Here is a 22,346-nt window from a genome sequence, read left to right on the forward strand (position 1 = left end):
ATTAATTCTTATTTAGATTTATAATTGATATCACTTTATTATTTACCATTTACAACTTATTATTTCAACATTTATGAAATCAATAATGGTAAGTCTAGACTTATTGATTAAAATTTTCTAGATGCTTGCATGATAGGAGTTTACTCTGTGCTCAACAGTGGTTTGAGTGAATGCTGATGTGTCATTCTCTCGACCCTTCATTTGATACAAAGATCTTTGCAATGGGCCATCGTATGACAACCCTCTATGCTTTAGCTCACTATTAACCCGAAAGTTACAGAAAAGGAGCTCTTACTTCGCAGAACACACTTTTCTGTCCAATAAATTATGTTTTTGTGGGCTATTCCCATATTTGTTCTGACCACTTTGCATGGAGATATTCCAACTAATAAGTCACCAAGAATACCATACCACTACATTTTTTTAAATTAATTATCGAATCCTTAATAACTAAGTTTTTGAAGCTGATATGCATTGTACTAGTGTTCTAGGCTGGATTATGTCTCCTTTTCTTTTTCTTTTTGGTTTTCTAATTTTCTCTTGGTTCAGAATAATTCCCTTTCTTTACCAAAGTGATTGATTCCATTTTGTTTCTCCACAGATGGCCCACCCATTCAAATTAAATGACAAAATAGGTAGATTCTCTTATTATATTTGGGGAGAAGTCCAAATTGTGTTGTACAAAATTGTTCAATTTTGCTGTGAGCCTTTAGAACCATGAGAGAGTCCCATTCCATAAGCACTTTTGGCCCTCAAAACGACCTATCGTTTCTGCTAAAACCTTCATTTATTTTCTAAGAGCAATGATATAGTTTTTTTTTTAATCCTATTTTTCACTGCTAAATTGTGTTTAGTGCAATATTTCTTTCATATGACATATTTTCACTACCACTTTTATTATATATCAATCACATCATAAGATTTATTGATTTTTCTAAAAGATAAAGTCACACTTAAAATGCAATTTATAGCCTTATATATATAACACAGTACCAGTGTACCACAGGTCCACAGTAACAGAGAGCTAAAAACAAAGCTCAGAAAATCTTCAAAATGGCAATTCCTCTTAAATAAATACTGAAAAAAATTATCAAATTCTCTCCAATTCTTGGGAAGAAATCCATAATATTTTAACACAAATTATTATATTTCTGCTTTGGTTTGGCTTAGAAAAATAAAAATTATCTGAACATTTCACGTGCAGCTAGTGATAATATAAAAAAATCATAGCAAATACAGGGGCCAGTGTGATTAAGCACTTTCAGGCCGTAAAAGCAATAAAAAGGGACGTACCAATTTTTATATGCATGAGACTGAGATCTAGGATGTCGCTGGCAGTCTGGCATGGAACCCAATAAAGGCCCACTTCACAACAAGTCATACACCAGGAATTATTCTTCTTCTTTTTCTTTTTAGGCTGAACCTTGAATTATGCTTTTTAATTCTTTAGTAAAAGTGTCCAAAAATAGCATCTGGAAAGATCCTGGAAGCAATCTATTTCTACAATATTAATTTAATATTTTTGGCTATATAAATATATATATATATATATATATTTTTTTTTTTGGAGATAGGCTATATATTGTTAAAGGTAATAGATATTGATGTCGGCCTTGTGGGCCATTTTGGACATGAGTCAGGTCAGGTGTCTCTCACCTATTTTCCTAGCAGTGTTGGTTACTTATTGGGCCACATTAAACTAAACAAATATGGACAGATTGGGCCTTGAAGTGTTCAAAGTGCCCTCCAAATTATCTCTGTTTTTTTTTTCTTTTTTTTAATAATGGTCGATGTTTTGTGCTTGGGCCAGTTTGACCCGGCTCATAACTTATGATCCATGAAGCATCCACATGGGTTCTCTGAAAAGATTTTGGGTGAATGGTTTTGGCAAGATTGAAAGAGTTTTTACCATCAATATAAAAATATACACTCATGGCTGAAGAAGAAGAATCGGCTGGAGAAGAAAGGCCAAAGGGAAGGAGATATTTTCTCTCTCTGATGAGAATGTGAAAAATGAATGGTGGAGGAAGTAAAATTACGAAGTTCTAAATCGTGGTTTGGCCTTTAAATTAAGTTTTTATTTTATTAAAATTTAATGATAAGATTTTACTAAAGAAACTGACAAGTATGTTTTTAAGGAAAACTAATTATAATTTATGACTAATAATTTCTTAGATTAAGATTAGATTTTTTTTTTTTAAAGAAAAAATAGAAAAGGATAATAATAAGTTAATGAATATTAATAATTAAAAATAAATAAAAACTAGACAACAATTAAGAATTTTTTAGGAAAAATTAATGAATAAATTCATTCCAAATTACATAGATGTGATCGATTTTAAATTACATATAATTTTTAAATGACTTGTACAAGACTAACATAGATTTAATAAAGACCAACAAATAAATAATGCAAATGTTAAAATTAAGATTAGAATTTAATATATAAAAAAAAGTTGAAAATTTTAAAAATATTACCGTTGGAAGATTTAAAAAATATAGTGGTTGGGAATGAATAAATGAAAATTGAAAAATAATAAAAGAGAATTTTTTGAGAAAAAAAGATAGAATAAAAGAAATTTAAAAAATGAATGAAGAAATAATATGTAAATTAGTAAGTAAAAGTTAAAAGTAACTATTTGTTAGAGATACTCTAAATTAGTTAATTAAAAAAATAAAGGGGTCTTTGTACAACCTCAAAGTTTAGAAGTCAAAATAAGCTTTTATTTTTTTAAACTATTATTTTTCTACTATTATATAAAGACAAAAATACAGATTAAATATATACCATACGAATTACGATATACATACACCACCCTGTGACGACACGGCATACCCTCGTATTTAAGGCTGCTGCTAATTCCGCGTAGACACGTTGGACCAACCGACCAAGGTTTTCAAATCCCGTAAACAACTGGAATCCCAAGTCAGGTTGGAGTTGTCTTTCTACCCAAGCCAACTCCATACCTATAAAAACAGCCCCGCTCTCCTTGTTTTGTTCAAACATCTTTAAAAGTTTAAACAAAGCAAAGGAGAATTCCACAGCCAGAAAGAAAAATTCAGAGGAGAAACAAATAATAACACAGGAACCATGGGAGGAGGAACAGAAGCTTTTCCTGATTTGGGTCAACATTGCCAAAACCCAGATTGCAATCAACTCGATTTTCTACCTTTCAAATGCGACGGTTGTCAAAAGGTATACACTTTTTCATCCATAGCTCCCTCTATTTCATGATTTTTCGTTATAGAGTTGTGGCCTTTTTTGGGTTTGGTCTTAAATAATATATAGAATCATTGTTGTTGATGTGTATGTTTTTGTGAATATGTAGGTGTTTTGTGTGGAACATAGATCTTATAAGGCCCACGAGTGTCCAAAATCCGACCATAATAGCAGAAAGGTTGTTGTTTGTGAGACTTGTTCGATGTCTATTGAGACAACAGGACGAGATGGTGAGGACGAGAAGGCTATGTTGGAGAAGCATGAGAAGTCTGGTAATTGTGACCCCAGGAAGAAGAAGAAACCAACGTGTCCTGTTAGGCGGTGCAAGGAGATACTGACCTTTTCGAATACAAGTACGTGCAAGACTTGCCAATTGAAGGTGTGCTTGAAGCATCGATTCTCGGCTGACCATGTGTGCAAAAAGGCAGCAGCAGCGGCTACTGTGGTGGAGGGTAAGGGAAGATGGAATGATAGGTTTTTGGCTGCTATGGCTTCGAGGAATGGAAAAGATTGTGGAAGCAAGAGTGGACATGGTTCTGCGTCTACTCCCAGTACACCTTCATCTGTTAAAGCATATTGATAAAGATCGTATACATGTGTTTTAGATTTAGTTTTACAATTCATTGTAGGAAAATTATTTTGATAAAGATTATCTGACAGAATGTTGGTAATTGATTGTGTGCTTTCAATGATCTTAATCATCTCTCCAATCCAGCTAGTTAAGCATCACATTCACCAATCAATATCTCAATTGCATAGAACTCATGTTTTTTGCTATGTTTACAGTATAGTGGAGTTGTATTTGGTGAATTTATACTCCAAAAAGTCTCAACAAATTTTAACAAAATTTGCACCAGTGAACCTATGTTTCCAGTCAAGCATGCAGATATTATCATATTGACCTTCTCACCTATGCAATATCCTATAGATTGAATATGCTTTCGGGTTGGTTTGGATTAGCTCTTAGCTTTCAGCCTTTTAAACTATTTGTTTGTGTACAGTTTTTTTTTTTTTTTTTTTTAATCTCACTCATAAAGGTACAATTATACTTTTGCCAAGTTTCAATAAAAAGATAATCCAAACACAAACGAATCATTCCAAATCAATATGCAAAATGAGAATAAAAATTAACTTGATTAAACAAATAGTTAGATGTTTCACTAGCACAACCGTCCATATCCCATTACATATATAAACCGTTCCATTTTTTTCTCCAAGACAGATTTCGGTTCTTGAAAAGCAACACACTCATATCTCCACCTAAAAAATACTTACACTCCCCATGCTTGTCTATATTTACTCGAGCTATAAGTAATAGATGTAACAAATAAACTCCAAAGTGCAGCCAATAAAAGTTTGCAGCTATGGTTGTTCTCGTCTGGAATGAGGCCACAGAGCAAGAAGAATCTTCTTCCTCGGTCCCTGCATGTCAAACAGCTTTTGTGAGAACAGATTAATTGTTTTCCATTGGACATCTATACATGAAATGAAGATGATATACAAGTCAGTTCAAGGTGATTGGCCCGTAAAGGGGCCTTTCAGCTGCAGTCAGAAGTCCGTATTTACACTGAGCTGAACTTATTTCCATACAATTTATTGGGCTCACATTAGACTAAAAGAATTTTGATCAGCCCCTACATGATAATGTTTCTTTTAGCTGCAGTCAGTAATCAGTATTTACACCAAGCTGAACTTATTTCCATACGTATCATCGGGCTCAAAGTAGACTGCAAGAATTGTGAACATCCAACATGAACCGTGAAAAAAAAAACCCCTCAAGGTAGAATAAGAAAATCATGATAACATAAATAAGCAACACAGAGGGGGTTCAAGCCTGTAGCTTATTTGATGCTTTGATATTATTGAAAGGTACCAATAAAGAAACTTTTTCACAGCAAAACAAAATTAAACAGTTGTCAAATTTCTAGAGAGTGAAAGCACGGTACCATTGGTATCCCCATATCTTTGAGGTCCTTATCACCCATCTGCTTCAATGCAGTCATGTCCACCTATGATCAGATGAACCAAGTATTAAATGATTTTTGTTTATGCATATCCCAGTCACCACTCTGTACAGGCTACAGACTGATATTGCTATTGCTCGAAACATAAACCATCACAAAAAATCTATCTTGCTCTCTCAGAAATCACATCACTGGCTTATACTTTCCATTCAAAATATGGAAAGGTCAAACATTCACCACAGAAAAACTTATCCTCAGGAAATTTTTCTTTCAAAAGATTGGATAGATGCAGGTTACTTACCTCTTCAGCCCGGAAATGAATGCTATATTTCCCCAAACCAAGCGATTGCAACAGGCTAGGGACAGTGTGAGATTCCTCCACCTTTTAAAATTCCATTCAACAGAGCATGATTAATACATAACATTAGATGACCAAAAGCAATTATACACAACCATTAATCTAGATAACCTCGCAAACACAAACCAAATCCTCTTAAATTTAGCTAAAACAGTGCAGCAGGGGGAAAAAATCATACTGAATGAAAACTTTTCTGCCCAATGCCACCTATTGGTGTAAGCTGCATAACTAGCTCTGAAGTATCAGGACCTTTGACAGTTAGAGGTCCTGTTGGCCTAGAAGCACCATCATTGCTTAAAAACCATCTAGTTCTTGAATTATCAGCTGCCCTTAGCGATGGTACTTGGTGCAGCTCATTGAAATTTCTTTGTGGTGAGAGTCCCCTAGAAGGTTTCAGATTTCTATTTGGGGATCTAGGTCGTTCTGTGGCTGGCGTTCGCCACAAAAAAGCACGCCCTTTTAATTCAGACCTTTGCTGCTGCATGTTATGCCTTGCAGGCTGAATAGTTTTTGACAACCTTTGACTTTGGTCCATCTTTCTTCTCTCTTCAAAAACCCTTGGAATTCGCTTCATCTTTCTTTTGTTTATCAGTTTCAAACGCAGATCATTTGGATTCATCTGGGAATCTTCAAATGAATCAGGGCATCAGAGTTAGGGCAGTGAAACATATAAAGAACTAGAAATATAAAAAGCTTATATAATAAAAGATAAGTAGTCACCATGCACTCCAATGTCACCGCGACCCCGATTGATACCATTACTTTGCTGCCTGTAAATGACATACACCCATCAATATTAAACTAAAAACATTTTTTGTAACAACTGAATCAGAAACATGGACAACTAATTCTCTGAATACCATAAACCAATCCATGAGACCCTGTTTTAAATGAAATTAGGTTTCCATGAACAATAAGACAGGAATCAAAATGTTCAAAGAATTTTCATCACTTTAAAACGCATTAGAATTTCAAAGAAAACACTGCCCTAGACCACCTTGACCCTGGTGATGCTTTTGGAAAAGAAGCTGGGAAGAATGCCACTAAACTCACCCCCTGCTATAACCAAGGTTTAAACTCCTGTCTCTTCTCTCTAATTTTGCAGCAACTGAATAAAGCATAAAGCTTCTCCTATTTTTCCTCAGTAATCATGAAAGGTATTTAATTGTCTCAACAGCCTATATGGTCCTAGCATAATGGTAACCTGAAATCCCTAAAACCATCAATCTAGACCATCATAAAATACTGACAAATTATACTCAAATCAGTTTAAATTCACAAAGCAACTAAACAACACGCACCGCTTGTTTGGGGACCAAAAACCATTGGCGTTACTCCTATATCTCTCTTCCCTGGACCATTTGCTTCCATTAGCTCTAGGATGTGCGTGGGCATAGCCTGATCTATTTCCTTCCCCCTTTACTACCTGCAAAAGAATTGAAGCACACAAACATTGAATCAACAAAACAACACACACAACGCAAATACAAATGAACTAAACTCAATCTAATCATCAAAACAAGTTACTTCTCTAAAACCCAAATCCAATAACTCGCCCACCAATTCACACAAGCAACAAAATTAATCTCAATTTAACCAACAAAATTAGTTACTTCCCCAAAAACTGTATCCGAAAACTCAAACCAATCAGTTCACATGGTCCGACAAGCTAAGCTCAACTTAACCAACAAAATTAGTTACTTATAAAACAAACCGAGTCCCAAATTCACCAAATCAATTCACATATTCAATGAGTTAAACTCAAATTAACCAAAAAAAAAAAAACCCAGTTCCTTCTCCAAAACCCAAATCCGAAAACTAGTCAATAAATACAAGCACAAGCAGGCACAAAAAAGGGTATGCAGAATTAGGATCACGCAACAAAACAAACAACTCAAACAAACCCAACAAGGTCCAAGTTAAATAATCACCAAAATAACCAACCCCACAGCTTTAGCTTATCAAATCACCCACTTATTATTCTTAAATTGCCAACCCCAAAAGCAAAAAAGTCAGCTTTCTTGTTTTCCCAGCAACCAAACAGACAGAAAATCATTAAACTAACTCAGAAAAAACCAAAAAACAAAAGAACATGTGTGTGTGTACCTGACCACCAGAGCGGCCGAGAGTGATGGTGACACGTGGCTTGGACATTGTAGGAGACTTGAGAAGTGAGCGAGGAAGATGGAAGCTTTGAAGATATTTAAGATAGAGGTAAGTAGGTGACTGACATTTTCAATGATTTTTTTTGGTTGGGGGAACCCTAATTGCCGTGATATTTCCAAGCAAAGAAGAAGAAGAAGATGCGAAAGAGAATGGTGGGAACGGAAGAAGTTTTCTTTGTGAAGAAGTTCTAAAAAGAATGTTAGTCGAGAGGGTGACGTGGGTCAATCAGACAAGTCAATGTAATGTGTCGCGACGCTCTCGCATCTCCAATGTATGTATCAATAAATCAACAAAATTGGTATAGTTAATTAGTTACATTTACATGTAACATATTGTTGTATTCAATTCTTTCCATCAGTAAATATAAGGTTAAGTTGTGGGTTTCAGTTAGTTCAAATGGTAAAATCTCTGATGATTGAATAAGATATTTGATGTTTAATTCCTGCCTACACCAAAAAACCTATTGATAGTATTCAATTACCGTTTTGGTTTTTTTTTTTTTTTTTTAATGATTTTTAATCTTTTTTTAATAAATAATTTCTAAAAAAAAATAAAAGAATTGAACTATTTATATTTTATTAAGGAAAATTTTTTGTTTACGTTGTATTTGTAATATAAGATTTACATTGTAAACTAAACAAATGTGTTTATGATCTTATACTGATAATACAATATAAACTTATTACCATTCTTTAAAATATAAATAGAATTAATTTAATTACAACACTTTCCAAAATTATTATTGAAAATTTTTTATAGAACCAAGTCAAATTGTGAAGAGTATATATATATATATATATATATATATAGCACTCAAAATAGTCATTAGGTTCAAAATGTACAACTTTCTTATTCAAAATATGGCACTCAAATTGGTTACTAAATTTTGTTTCTTTCAAATATAAAATAAACCTAAACTAGCTCTTGATGTGGGTTAAACCATAGTTTGATTTCAGCCCCACTTAAGGATCTAATGGTTGCATACACCAAAACACGTGGATTTGAAATGTAAATTTTGAGGAGTCAAAGAGGATTTAGGGTCACTGCCTCATTTGGATTAAACAATAACCTGATTTAAACTGCACCTAAGGATCTAGTGGTTGCACGCACTAGAATACAATAATCCTTGAATTGAATGAATTTATGTCATTGCTCTTGGTGAGTTCGAATTTGCGACATACCCTACAACCTACGCCATAGAAAAAAGATATAGTGTAATAGACATTTGTAATGCCTCCAACCTCATGTGACAAGGGTGTTACATATGCTTATTGCACCACATACCCCCTCTGCACCAAGACTCTAATAATTAAGCCACAGACCATAATGTTATTTGTGTTCTAATTTGATCATGGCATTACTGTTTACCCATAATATAGTTCAAAGTCAATTGTTCATTCGTTGGATTAATTGCTCAATTTCTACTTTGTTAGCCAATTATGATATGTTGCCTTTTCCTTTTGAGAACCCTCCAATGAGAAGAGATCCAATTGATGTGCTATACCCATGCATATATTATGGCCAAAAATGATTGATACTATGTTCTTATTTAAGAAAAGTTCGTAAATACGTTTTGAGGATTGTCATTGCATTCACATAGAACAAAAGTCTTTAGTGGAGTATAACAGACAGGCACCAGGGCCCCCTAAATAATTCATTATTGCTGTGGTAATACCAATAAGATAAGAATATGATATGCCTAATGCAAGTCAAGGTCCTAGCTATAGTAAAGAAAGTGTCCCAAGGAGCAGAAAGAAATTAGCATTTATCTTTTGTTATGAACCCAACTATTCTTTTCTTGCGGAGGTCATGATAGAGAACCAGCGATTGCCTTGTTGGTGGGGTTGACGTTAAATGTCTACACTTCGGGGCCCCCAGCATTCCATTTTAAGTTCTCTCTCACATTTGTGGCACTGAGAACTATAGAGAACTATGCAAATTAAAAGTACATAATAGGAAATAGGAAAAGCCAGATATGGATCCTGATTAGGATACAAATATACATACAATGATGATTATTTTTTGCCTAATACAGGTAATTCACTGCTTAAACAAGTAATTATGATACACTAAACCATGTTATATATTTGCTGTTGTTGCTCTGATCTCGTCCAAGGAGATAGCCTGCAATGGCAAAACAAAGTTGGATTTGTACCAAAGAAATACAATTCTAATTAGAACATGTATAACTATAACCATGATAATTAGAAGAAATTTAGTAGTAGTACTAGTTGCAGTTATTGCAAGATGATGATGATGATGGCGGTGAAATAAGCAAAAAAAAAAAAATGTTCTGTGAGTGCAGGTGCACCAGTGAATGCATGTCAAAAAATGAGGCTACTGTCTAATATTGGAGTCTTGTTTTTGAAAATTTTGATGGCAATCCAGCATCATAAACAAGCTTCAACATGTTAAGTCCAACCTTTGAAAAGAGCTTAGTATCCTCCACCTTTTGATATGATGAGTATCATATCAAAGTAAATCTAGTGAAACAAAAAAACCGTGTAAACAATTACCTGTTCCTTGCCAGCAAAATCATTGTCAGGAGTAAGAAAGAGCATGCAGTGGCATTCCTTCCTGCCAAGGGCAACTTAAGATTAATTTGAAAGGCCAAATTTACACATACAAAAATAACTAAATAAGTAATTGAAGAAAATGATGATCTGCAATTGCTTGCAAGTTCACATATTAGACTTCCTGCCAAGGGCAATCTTATGATTAATTTGAAAGACCAAATTTACAAATATGAAAATTAGTAAGTGAAGAAAATGATGATCTGCAATTGCTTGCAAGTTCACATTTTAAAGATTTAGATGGGTAGATAAGCTTACAATTCTCAAGCCATGTTCAAGAAAAAGTAACTTCTACCTCTAATAGCATAATATTTTAACAATACACACACACACACACATATATTTTGGGGGGGATAAGTTAAACAAATACCTATTCCTTAGATTACAGAATGCAAATTTTCAAGCAATCATCCAATTTCTTGAAGAATATATTATAGAGATCAATATAGAGTTCAAAATGTTTATAAACATCATATGAGCCATGACTTAGACAAAATATATATTCTGACATTAACAAATCTTGATGCCATCAATATACTTTTATCATTTTGACAAAGAGAACCAAGATACAAATTATTGTATGACTTCCATAATGCAATACTGATATCTCACCCGTGCATAATGTTAAAATGACATTAAAATTAGTCAGTATTAAATTTTACTTGAAGCAAATCTACATTTCAATAAGATTTAACAAAGTCCCAATACATGCTGCCACCCATATCCTGAATTGGAACAGCTAATTAATACTCTCAATGGATATCCTTGTGGCCTCTAAATAGAATTTCAACAATAACAATTTTTTTTACTAGAAACTTTGTCCCTTTCTCTCACGTAACTCTTCCAACTAATTTACTGTGCCCAACCTTGCACTGGCTATGAGCTGTTACAGATACCAATAGAATTTAAACTGGTAGGACTTTTGCAAAGGATTCAACTGAAATTAACATCTGCTCCAAACTCATATTATCTATGTACTGTCTTGCTATTTAATCTAAGGGTCTGTAAGATAATTGGAGGACATTATCTTCCATTGTTAGCTCAATTGGCATCCATATTCTGTTTCTTAACAGTGCAAATGGTTTCTTTCTTTGGCACAAAAGGAAACAACCTAGCCAACTTTTTGTTATATAGCATTACCTACCTACCTCTAACTCCATGCAATTGGATTTCTATAGAATCTAACCATTCTTGTAGCTAGAATAATCTAAACTCCACACCATAAGGCAGGGGAGACTTTGAGCCAAACTAAGGTGAATCATCTGAACTTATAAACAAAAAAAAAAGTTGAATCTTCTGTACTTGTAAATCTTATGCCCTCTCTAATGGTTTTATATCAAGTTAGTGTGTGCGTGTTTATATACACATACAATATCAATCTCTTTTCTTAAATTTTAAATCCTATAATATGCTTTATATTAGTTAAAAAAGAAAACACAAAAAAGATTTCTACTTCTCTTGGAACTATATCATCATTTACCAAAACTAAATGGTCCCTCTATCTCAAAATAATATTCCAACTTAAAAATATATAACTTTTAAGGAAAAGTAATAAAAAAACCCTCTTACCTACCCCAGTATTTTAATTTTCCAACATTATCCCTTACATTTATTTTGAAAGTGAAAAGGCTATCATTTTTTTTTTTGTTGGTAATAAATACAATTGAAAAAGGCAATTATTTATAGGGAGTGTAAAAAATTATTCTGCACCTTTTTGACAATGAACTATTACTTAGATACAGCCAAAAAACAGGAAGTATAGACTATTATTGAGAGACAAAGGGAGAAATTTTTCTGCCATCACTGACTAAAAGTTCAAGTTTGACTTATGACTGAACCAAGAAACTAATTCAATTTCATAATTCCAATGATGAAAAGACTAAAATATATCAACATAAATCCTACATAGCCATTAAGTGCTTATATTTCATAACAAGCACGGTCAAGACATTGCAAAGCATGATTTTGATTTCCTTGATAGAAGCTTAGCAACAACAAGCAATCATCCTTGAAAACACAGGACATTTACCTTTAAGTTCATCAACTTGAGTACCAACAATCTTAAGCTTATAAGGATTACAACTATGATAAAATCCAACTACAACATTCAAATGCATGCATCTGTCAATTTGTTGCATATCATCTTGAAATAATAAATATATATTTACCTTTCTCTCATAGGAACACATGGACAGTTCCAAAACCCCTGACCAACCTCGGCAGGTTTGTCATCATAATGTCTGAAACAGAATAGGTGCATACTTGGATTATGAAATGAATGAATATAAATTAATATTGACCTTAAAAACCAGTTAGAGATCCACTGGAAGTATAGCACATACAGAAAAATATCTGGTTAAAAACAAGGTTCAAAGAGAAAATATTTACCGACAAGGGCATAGTGGTGCACCCAATGAATCTTTATGGTCAGCCAATCCCTGTTCAAATTTGAAGATAAGTTTCTTTTAAATATGTTACTACTAAATGGTTTTCAACAAATAAAGGTAGATGCAATGGAAAGATTGAAATAAAGAAAAGTAACCAACAACAAAATGAGTTCAACATTTAAAAATCAGATTGGAAATGACATTTTTCATATTTAATCATCTGCATTCTTATCAAGTGCATCCCTAAATTTAAGAAAGATCTGGTTTCACTATCCATGAGAACAGTTTGCAACAGTGCATCCACGTCTATTACTTGTATCATTCTGATCTTTTGAGAGAAAGTCAATTTCTAGATTTTGCACAAAATTTACATTGAATGGTACAAACAGCTAAATTTGAAATAGAACATCATTTCAGTGATAGATATGATGTTGATAAGTAAATAATTTCATTGCAAAAACTTAGATAGTGCTACAAAACTCAGACTGTATACAAAATTAGGAAGCACAAAAAGAAATGAAAAATAAAAACAAATAAACAAAGTGAAAAACAAACGGCAGCAGCTAAGAGAAGCTCAAGGAGTCTGAAAATTCTAGAAGCCCCTCAATAGAAAGGAAAAAAGGACATAGTCCCCTCATATAAGGATTTTAGAAGTAAGTATTTCAACTTCATCATGCTGACTTCCTGACCCTTAATCAAAGCACCAGGATCGCATTCTCTCTATAGACACCACATGAGACACAAAGGAACAACTGACCATATCCCCCCAATCCATCTCACCAATGATGTTATGCTTGTGTGTTTAAGAAGTCACCATGCCTACATTATCATTCAAAATTATTTGATAGAATTCACAAGTTGGAATGTGAAGGGCCTTCAGATTATAAGGGAAACCAATTTAAAACAGAAGGCAAAAACACTAAACTCCCAAGAATGGGAGGATCACCCTTACCAACAAGCAAAAAATAATTCAGTGCTCTAACATGAATATGTTACACCAAATAATTAAAGAACATATTCAGGGATGGGCCATAAGAAGTTGCAACCAGTCATCCAAGCAAAATACTAGAACAAGCTATGTTTTAGAACCCTCTTACCAATGTGGTGCAGACACAAGATACAAGGTTACAATCACACATGCTTATGGACCACAATGCAAGAAGAAGACGGCCCCACTATTGACCTCATGGATGGAGCCTGCTAGCAGTTGGGCCTAAGACCTAATCATTTACTTTCTAGGATTGAAAGTAATTGGTTAACATTTTCTCTTTTTCTCCTTGGTTTAGGAATTTCATTCATTTTCTTACCTGGGTAGCAGAATGATAAATACATTTATTCCACAAAGGTTACTGAAGGCTGGATCTCTTGAATGCCATCAAGAAGCAGATTATTCAAGGTAAAATCCATATATAGAGTGCTATATGCTGGAGGTGTGCAGTCTTTTCCACAAAAAGGTATTTGGAGGGTTAAGTAGCTTGTTTCTTACATGGACAGCAGCCTTAGGGAAAATTCTAACGATAGTTGATACCCAAGAAGCTTAGTGCAGTCAATATTAGAGATTTTCGCCCTATCAGCCTTGTGGGTAGTTTGTACAAGCTACTTTCTAAGGTCTTGGCACATAGACTTCGTTGTGTTTTGGATAAACTTATTTCTAATTCCCAAAATTCTTTTGTTGGGGGAAGACAGATTTTTGACTCTGTTCTAATCGCAAATGAATGCTTGGATAGTAGATTAAAGAGTGGTGTTCCGGGTGTGATTATTAAATCGGATATTGAGAAGGCTTATGATCATGTGAGTTGGAGTGCCTTATTTTACCTTATGGAGAGGATGGGTTTTGGGGAGAAGTGGGGGAGATGGATGAAGATGTGTATTTCTACTGCCCGTTTTTCAGTGCTTGTTAATGGGTCTCTAGCTGGTTTCTTTGGCAGTTCTCGTGGTCTTCGCCAAGGGGATCCTTTATCTCCACTCCTATTCTTATTGGTAATGGAGGTGTTGAGTAGATTGTTGAAAAGGACAGAAGATGGAGGCTTTCTCAGTGGTTTCCAAGCAAGTCCCAATGCAAGTGGTGGTTTGCAAATCTCTCACCTTTTGTTTGCTGATGATACTATTCTCTTTTGTGATGCATCCGAGGAACAATTATTACATATTCGTATGGTTCTAATTTTCTTTGAAGCTATCACAAGACTGAAAGTAAATGTTGGCAAGAGTGAGATTGTGCCAGTTGGTGAGGTTGGGAATTTGGATGCCTTAGCTCGTATTTTATGTTGTAAGATAGGTTGTTTACCCATGTCTTATTTGGGTATGCCTTTGGGGGCACATTATACGGATTCCTCAATATGGAACCCTATCATTGAACGGATGGAAAAAAGGCTTGCAGGTTGGAAGCGGTTATATTTGTCAAAAGGGGGTAGACTTACTTTATTGAAGAGTACCCTATCAAGTCTTCCTACATACTATTTATCTTTGTTCACTATTCCACAACATGTGGCGGACATATTAGAGAGGATTCAGAGGAATTTCCTTTGGGGGAGATCTAATGATGTTTTTAAATTCTCACTTGTTGCTTGGGAGAAAGTTGTGTGGCCCGTGGAGGTAGGTGGCTTGGGGATCCGGAAGATTGGGCTATTTAACCAAGCTTTGCTTGGGAAGTGGCTATGACAATTTGGGAATGAGGTCACACATTTATGGAAGCAAGTTATAGCTTCCAAATATGGGGAGGCCAGTGGGGGATGGTGTACTAGAGTTGTTAGAGGGACGCATGGATGTGGTATGTGGAAGAACATTAGGAAGGGGGTTGAGAGCTTTTTTGGTCATGTGTTGTATGCAGCGGGTGAGGGTTTTCGTATCAGATTTTGGTATGACCCTTGGAGTAGCCCTACTGCCCTGAAGGATTTATATCCGGCTATGTTTGCTATTGCTATGGATAAGTCAGCTATGATTTCTGATATGGTTGACTATGCACCAGATGGGGGTGGTAGAAGCTGGAACTTACGTTTCCGTCGTGCTTTTCAGGATTGGGAGACAGGGATCTTTTATGATTTTTTTGCGCAATTCTCATCCAAGCTACCTAGAGGGGGTGATGACACCATGATATGGCAATTGAATCGTAGTGGTGTTTTTGATGTGCGCTCTTTCTATTTCTCATTGCTAGCAGCCCCGTTGGTGTCTTTTCCTTGGAAGAGCATATGGTGTGTTAAGGTCCCTAAAAGGGTGGCTTTCTTTTTATGGACAGCTGCTAGGGGTGGGATTCTTACTATAGACAACCTTGTCAAGAAGCATTTACCTCTTGTTAATTGGTGTTGCCTTTGTCGATGTGAAGAGGAAACTGTGGATCACTTATTGATCCATTGTAAGTATGCTCATACCTTGTGGAGTGAAGTCCTTTGTTTGTTTGGGGTTCAGTGGGTGATGCCGAAGAACGTTGTTTCTCTTCTCTCTGCATGGTGGAATTGGTTAGGGAGTCACACTTCAAATATGTGGAATATGGTTCCAGCGTGTCTTATGTGGTTAATTTGGAAGGAGCGCAATGCCCGAACTTTTGAGGATATTGAGAGACTTGTAGATTGTGTGAAGTCTTTGCTGCTTAGGACTTTGTTTGAGTGGTCTCGTGTTTGGGGGTTTACGCATTGTCATTCTTTGTTTGATTTTCTTAATTCTGCTAGTCTTTCTTTTTGATTGGTTTGTATTTTTTTCAGTGCAGTGAGTTTACTATCGTAAATCCATTGTACTTCTATTATCAATAAATTTGTTATTACCTATCAAAAAAAAAAAGAAGAAACATACTTGTTGTGGAATCATACTGTATGTGCAAGAAGATGGAGAATCATTTGAACATTGCTTCTAAATTGCGATATTGCAAGAGAATTACGGTCTCTAGTGCTATGTTTATTTGGGGTGCAGTGGATCATGCCTAGTGGGGTAATTGATTTGTTGGATTGTTGGAAGGGAGGCTTTCTAGAGTCTAGACATTGGAATGGTAATGTTTGGAATGTGATCCACTTGTGGCTTGTGCTTAATGTGGACCATTTGGATAGAAAGCAATAGCCATACATTTGAAGGAATAGAACGAGCCACAATGGATCTTAATATGATCTTATTACATGCCTTCTATGATAGGATGGCCACTTTATGTGGTCATCCAATCTATAATTTACTAAAGTTTCTTGATTTTTGTAAGTTTAGTTGATTTGTGTTGCCTTCCAAGTACACAACCTATGTACTTGGATATGCTTTTTCTATACTTCTAATAAAATTTCTTACTTATATTAAGAGGTTAGTAGAATTAATATAATTGGTTACAATTGTTCCCTTGCTAGGATAAAAAGTTTGGAACAACAAAAAGACTTATTACCAATTGACGGGATATTGGAGGTAAGTTGGCCCAGGGAGGAGAAAATAGAATACAATGCCCTCATTTGCATAAGTCTAAAAGACAGAACACAAAATATAAAAGAATTCTTGGATAAAGGTTTGAAACCAAATGGGTATATGAGAGGCTATCCATTTTTGGACCTTGGTAGACATTTGGTACCTCACTTCTTAAAGATCAACTCAGCCTGATAACCAGTTCTTACTATAAAGAACCTTGGTTATGTGCATAAGTGCACTACGTTCATAAAAATAAATATGCACAGTAATAAAGCAACTTGACATGATAGACATCCAGGTGTAATCATCTTGCTTATTTTACATGAGAGGATATTATACCTTAGTCTTGGCTCTACCCTGAGATTTAATTAGGTAGGACAGAAAGACAGAACCTCTATTCTAAAGCTCAGAAGACAAAATTGAACATTAAAGAAAAACCAGATTTGACACTCAATGGCCAGTGGTAAGGTAACTAGAAAACAAATGTTAATGACCAACAGGATATCAGAATTCACAAAGCTAAGGAAAATCCTTCTCTCATAAATTTTTGATGCTATTCATCAGATGTAATATGCTTTAATCTAAAGTATAAAGTAAATCTTATTGCAGTTCGCACTATAATTCAAAATTGCAAAGCCCTTAAATCATATTCTGATTGGCTGAATTTGACACTCAACCCACACTGGCGCAAGATGATTCTATGCCCAAAACCATGTCATGTCATATAACACAGGGGTGCAGTTACAAAGCTGAAACAAGTATCATAGTGTTGTAGGATGCTGTCACAGTTTCATTTTAGAATATTTTTGCCCCAGCATGGAACATTTCTGGTGCTTAAAAAAATAAATATGAAGGAAGAATGTAGCTGCAATGGGGGTGAAACTCACAAACTGCATTGGGGAGAAACTCATAAGCACTAGAGCAGTATTTTATCAAGACCACACAACTGTGCTCATGGGGTGTCAAATTAGAAAATAAACAAATGTTTACTAACCAACAAAACACTATTATTACGACATGGGTACAATACCTTAAATGAAGTGTTTGTGCTTCTTGGTTAAAATACCTACCCAAGTTCCCCACTTAATATAGCTCATTAACCCAAGACACTCAAACAAATTATTATTATTGTTATTATATACTGATGAGGAATGTCAAATATTATATTTAAGCGAAGAATTCCAATATGCAAAAGAGAAAACAAATACATGAATTCAATATTCATCATCAAAATACTGTAGCAAATACAATCCACTGACAATATGTACCTTGATAACAACAGAAGTCACTCCCTTGTCCACACAGAAGTATGTTCCCGATTTACGAGCATACTGCTCGGAGAACTTCCTCATTATCTCAATAGACTTCTCTGAAGGGTCCACTGAAAGAACAACCAATTCAAATCAAATTTAAAATTAAAAGTAAAATTAAAAATTAAAAAAAAAAAAAGATATTTTATTTTATTTGTCAAATTAAAGGAAAACATTTTCCATAGTTAATGGCCTAGAAAACCTTTGCCAATGATAACTTCTTCTTTTTTTGCCCAAATCAATTGTTTTCCTACTTAATATTTTGCATAGATTCTGAATTTAGACCCTACTCTCCCATTTGAGGTTTTTTTTTTTTTTTTTTCATATGATTATATGGAGTTAGCGCTAACGAAACAACAAAAAAAAAATGTTTTCTAACTCATTTTGAGAGTCACAACCAAACAAACAGGAAAATTAATAAGTAACCAAACTAAGTCATTTTCCGGATAACATTTTCTTCCGAAACAAAAAGGTAGAACTATAACTTCAACAGTTAAATTCAATTACAGCATATCTCACACACACACACACTGTCGAAGCTTCCAGAAACTAATGTTTGAAACAAAATTACTTAAAAAGTTAAACAACAAAGAAGAAAATAAAGAAAATGTTGATTTTTTTGTATTGTTTTTGGGTTACCTGCGGCTCGAACGACAAAGCGGTGAGGGGAGCGAGTGAGAGGAGAAGTGAATGAGGAGGGAGGAATGCGAATGGCGAAGGAAGAAGAAGCTTGAGCTTGAACTTGAACTTGAAGAGTAGTAGTAGTAGTCATCATCGCCAAAACTGGACTAACACAGATAAAAACTGAGCGCTTTGTGATTTTTATTTATATTTTTGGGTGGATTTTTAATTTCTTAATCTTTTGCTTTTAATTTAGATTTGGGGATTATTTTATTTGTTTAATTTTATTTATGGTTTCTTTTTTTTTTAAGCTGTGCTCGCCACACCCACAGCCACTCATTGTTATATCGGTCTAGAAATTACATCAACCACTCGGTCCGAGACCGCGTCACCAACCTTTTCTGGGCCTTGGGCCTCAAGCTTCAGTTAGTTTTTTTTTTTGGGGATAAATGACGTATTTAGTCATTTAGCCCAAAATATATATATATATATATATATATTTGTTTAGTCTTTATCCTTTACACAATATTTTATTTGGTTCTTAATTTTTTAATTTTGTCAATTTAGTCTCTAACTTTACATTGTAGAGTTAATTTAGTCATTGTCGTTAACTCTTCAAATGAAAATTGTTAACATGATTAACGACCAAAATATAAAATTAATTTATCACTGCATGACAGAAACTAATTTTTTATTTTATCTATTAGTCACATTAGCAATTTTTATCTAAGAGATAACAATAGAGACTAAATTGTCATGACACTGAAAGATTAGGTACTAAATTGACACAAATGAAATATTAGAGACTAAATTAAAATATGATGTAAACAATAAAGACCAAATTTATAGTTTACCCAAATTATTTTTTATAATTTCTTAGTTTTGAATTTAACCTAGATGTTTGAATTAGTATCAATTTTAATCCTAAATTTCTCAAATTTGATTAGGGATTTCAAATAATTGATGCAATTTGAAACAAATGAAATTATAGAACTTTAATACTAAGTGTTCGTTTGGCAAAAATAATTTTTGCCAACTTATTTTACAATTCAGCTTATTTTTTGTTATTATTCATAGGTCTCATTGCACTTTTTGGTACTATTCATGGGTCCCACTATAATATTTCAACTAATTTTTATTTTTATCTACAGTACTTTTAGCAAAAAGTTTTCAATTTCAGTAAAATAAGCAGATCCTAATTATCATCCTAAAGGTCCGTTTGGGATCTGTTTATTTTGCTGAAACTGAAAAATTTTTACTGAAAGTACTGTAGATAAATGTAAAGGTTAGCTGAAATAGTACAGTGAGACTTATGAATAGTACCAAAAAGTAAAATGCAATAAAACCCATGAATAGTAGCAAAAATAAGCTGAATAGTAAAATAAGTTGGTAAAATTAATCATGTCAAATAGGCACTAAAATTATAGAATTTAATTTGTTTTTGGTTTGAACTGCCACGTATCACATTAAACTTGGACCCCACCAAATGCATCTTATTGTCCTAAGCATGTGGGATATCCTTAAAATAATCAAAATCATGTTCTCAATCTACGCGCATCAAGATATTTTATAGTTTATTTGACAAGCTGTATATCTAATACAATCTTCTTCTGAATTTTTTAGGATAAAATTATATCAATTTTAATTTTAATTACTTTATTTTATAATCGAAAGTTCAATTAAACTAGTTTTGAGTTCTGATTTTTATGCAATTTATAAATAAAAAACTACATTCCTGATCCATTCATAGCCAATCCAATTTCATGATTTTTCAACAATTTTTAAACATACTAATAAGCGTAAAAAGGTATTCTAAGTACACTTATAACACAGACAATTATAGTGTGGTGAATTCAATCTTTTATCTTATTAGACTGTATTTTAAGGATTAAGAGTTCAAATTTTTCTGTCTTCGAGCTTGAATTTGATAAAGCTACAAGCTTGATTCCTGATGAAGTTGGTCTTACCTAATAGCCGAGGGCCGGAGAGTGCAAGAATGTCTTTGAGAATTGAGCCCAATTACGTTGCTTCTATTCTTAAATCAGTGAGAGCCTCCACCTTTTGGTACAAAATGGCCTTCAAGGAGACCCCAGATGAAGAGTTTGGTAGCAAAACCTTCACAGTTATGGAAGGTTGTTTGTAATCCAGCTCCTGGAATTGCAAAATATAAGACTTAGACATGCATGTACCTATAGAGATCTCTTGCAAATGATACAGCTCCAATTTATAGAGTTATACACATCAGCCATTCAGCATTGTTAATAGGGAAGTGAATGACTTTTAGTTATAACCACTTAGTTGGATTGGTAATTATACCAAGTTTTCAGAGCTGTAGGAATCAATAGAAGGGCTAAGAATCACATGGGATATCATTTTCTAGTTAAAGGACTAGCAAGTAGCAACTATACTTTGTCTCAGAAAAGGTGTTTAACTAGTAAATAATTCAAAGATCTTACTGCAAATCCCATAACTTTCTCAATCTTGGAATTCAATGGTCAAACGCAGCCCTTACTCAAAAATTTCAACATCTGGGAACAAGAACTTATTCAACAATCTAATCATGTTGCAAGCCTTAGATCGACTTTTCAAATAAGTTTATACATTCATGGACAATATATTTCGAAGGGGTAATGAAATTTACCAACAATCCAAATAATATAAATAAGTGTGCAGCCGTGCAGGGAACGTTTAGCTTGAGATTTTTTTTTTTTTTTTTTTTTCCATTTTATTTATTATTTATTTTTTTCATAGATATGATAAGATTTATATTTATATATGATTGCTCTTTATTATTAGGTCGAAATATCAATAAGGATTTTAGTTGGCGAGATTCAAACTCAAGTCTTTTATTCAATAAACAAAATTTAACCAATTAGTGTTTGTTTAGGAAAGCTTATTCAACTTTTTTCTAAAAGTGTGCTAAACTATACTTATATTTCAAAAAAGTAAAAAAAATAAAATAAAATAAAACTTTAAAAAATTGTACATAAAAACTAAAAACTGAACTTATAAGGTAAAACTAAAGGGACACAACCATTTTCTGAATTTTGTAATTGCTTTATGTAGTACTCCTCCACACCTTCTCGTTTTTTTACTTTCCCACACACATTACAAACACACACAAAAAAAAAATGGTGTTTAGGGGTCGGTCAATAAGTCAATTAAAACTCACTATTTCCCTCTCTTTTTTGTTATATTGTTTTCTCTTTGGTTAGAAGTTAAACTCCAATGCTTTTAAGTAGAGTTTATGGTATTTTTTATGTAAAAATTTCATTCCTCTTGTTGTGTGTGTTTGTTTTTGGAAAAAAAAAAGTATATATTTCCTTTAAGGAAACAAAAATTAATAGATGCCCTAAAAACATTAATTTATAAAATATTA

General features: G+C 33.8%; 3 protein-coding genes across 3 annotated transcripts; 1 reads left to right on the forward strand and 2 right to left on the reverse strand.

The window, feature by feature from the left end:
- Nucleotides 1-2,897: 2,897 nt before the first annotated feature.
- On the forward strand, nt 2,898-3,891 carry LOC115978304 (zinc finger AN1 domain-containing stress-associated protein 12-like). Its single transcript, XM_031100324.1, has 2 exons — nt 2,898-3,196; nt 3,330-3,891. Exons 1-2 carry the CDS (start codon nt 3,092-3,094, stop codon nt 3,798-3,800), a joined length of 576 nt encoding a protein of 191 aa, XP_030956184.1. The 5' UTR covers nt 2,898-3,091; the 3' UTR covers nt 3,801-3,891.
- A 437-nt stretch (nt 3,892-4,328) lies between these two features.
- On the reverse strand, nt 4,329-7,938 carry LOC115976725. The gene is made up of 7 exons (XM_031098187.1): nt 7,649-7,938; nt 6,844-6,968; nt 6,263-6,312; nt 5,721-6,169; nt 5,486-5,566; nt 5,167-5,229; nt 4,329-4,642 (listed from the first exon to the last, which is right to left on the reverse strand). The coding sequence occupies exons 1-7, from the start codon at nt 7,694-7,696 to the stop codon at nt 4,583-4,585; spliced, it is 876 nt and encodes a 291-aa protein (XP_030954047.1). The 5' UTR covers nt 7,697-7,938; the 3' UTR covers nt 4,329-4,582.
- A 1,701-nt stretch (nt 7,939-9,639) lies between these two features.
- On the reverse strand, nt 9,640-19,266 carry LOC115976726 (ferredoxin-thioredoxin reductase catalytic chain, chloroplastic-like). The gene is made up of 6 exons (XM_031098188.1): nt 18,986-19,266; nt 18,305-18,417; nt 12,670-12,719; nt 12,450-12,521; nt 10,225-10,285; nt 9,640-9,832 (listed from the first exon to the last, which is right to left on the reverse strand). Exons 1-6 carry the CDS (start codon nt 19,119-19,121, stop codon nt 9,788-9,790), a joined length of 477 nt encoding a protein of 158 aa, XP_030954048.1. The 5' UTR covers nt 19,122-19,266; the 3' UTR covers nt 9,640-9,787.
- Nucleotides 19,267-22,346: the final 3,080 nt, after the last annotated feature.

This window comes from Quercus lobata, chromosome 2, assembly GCF_001633185.2.
Source record: "Quercus lobata isolate SW786 chromosome 2, ValleyOak3.0 Primary Assembly, whole genome shotgun sequence".
Lineage (NCBI taxonomy): Eukaryota > Viridiplantae > Streptophyta > Magnoliopsida > Fagales > Fagaceae > Quercus > Quercus lobata.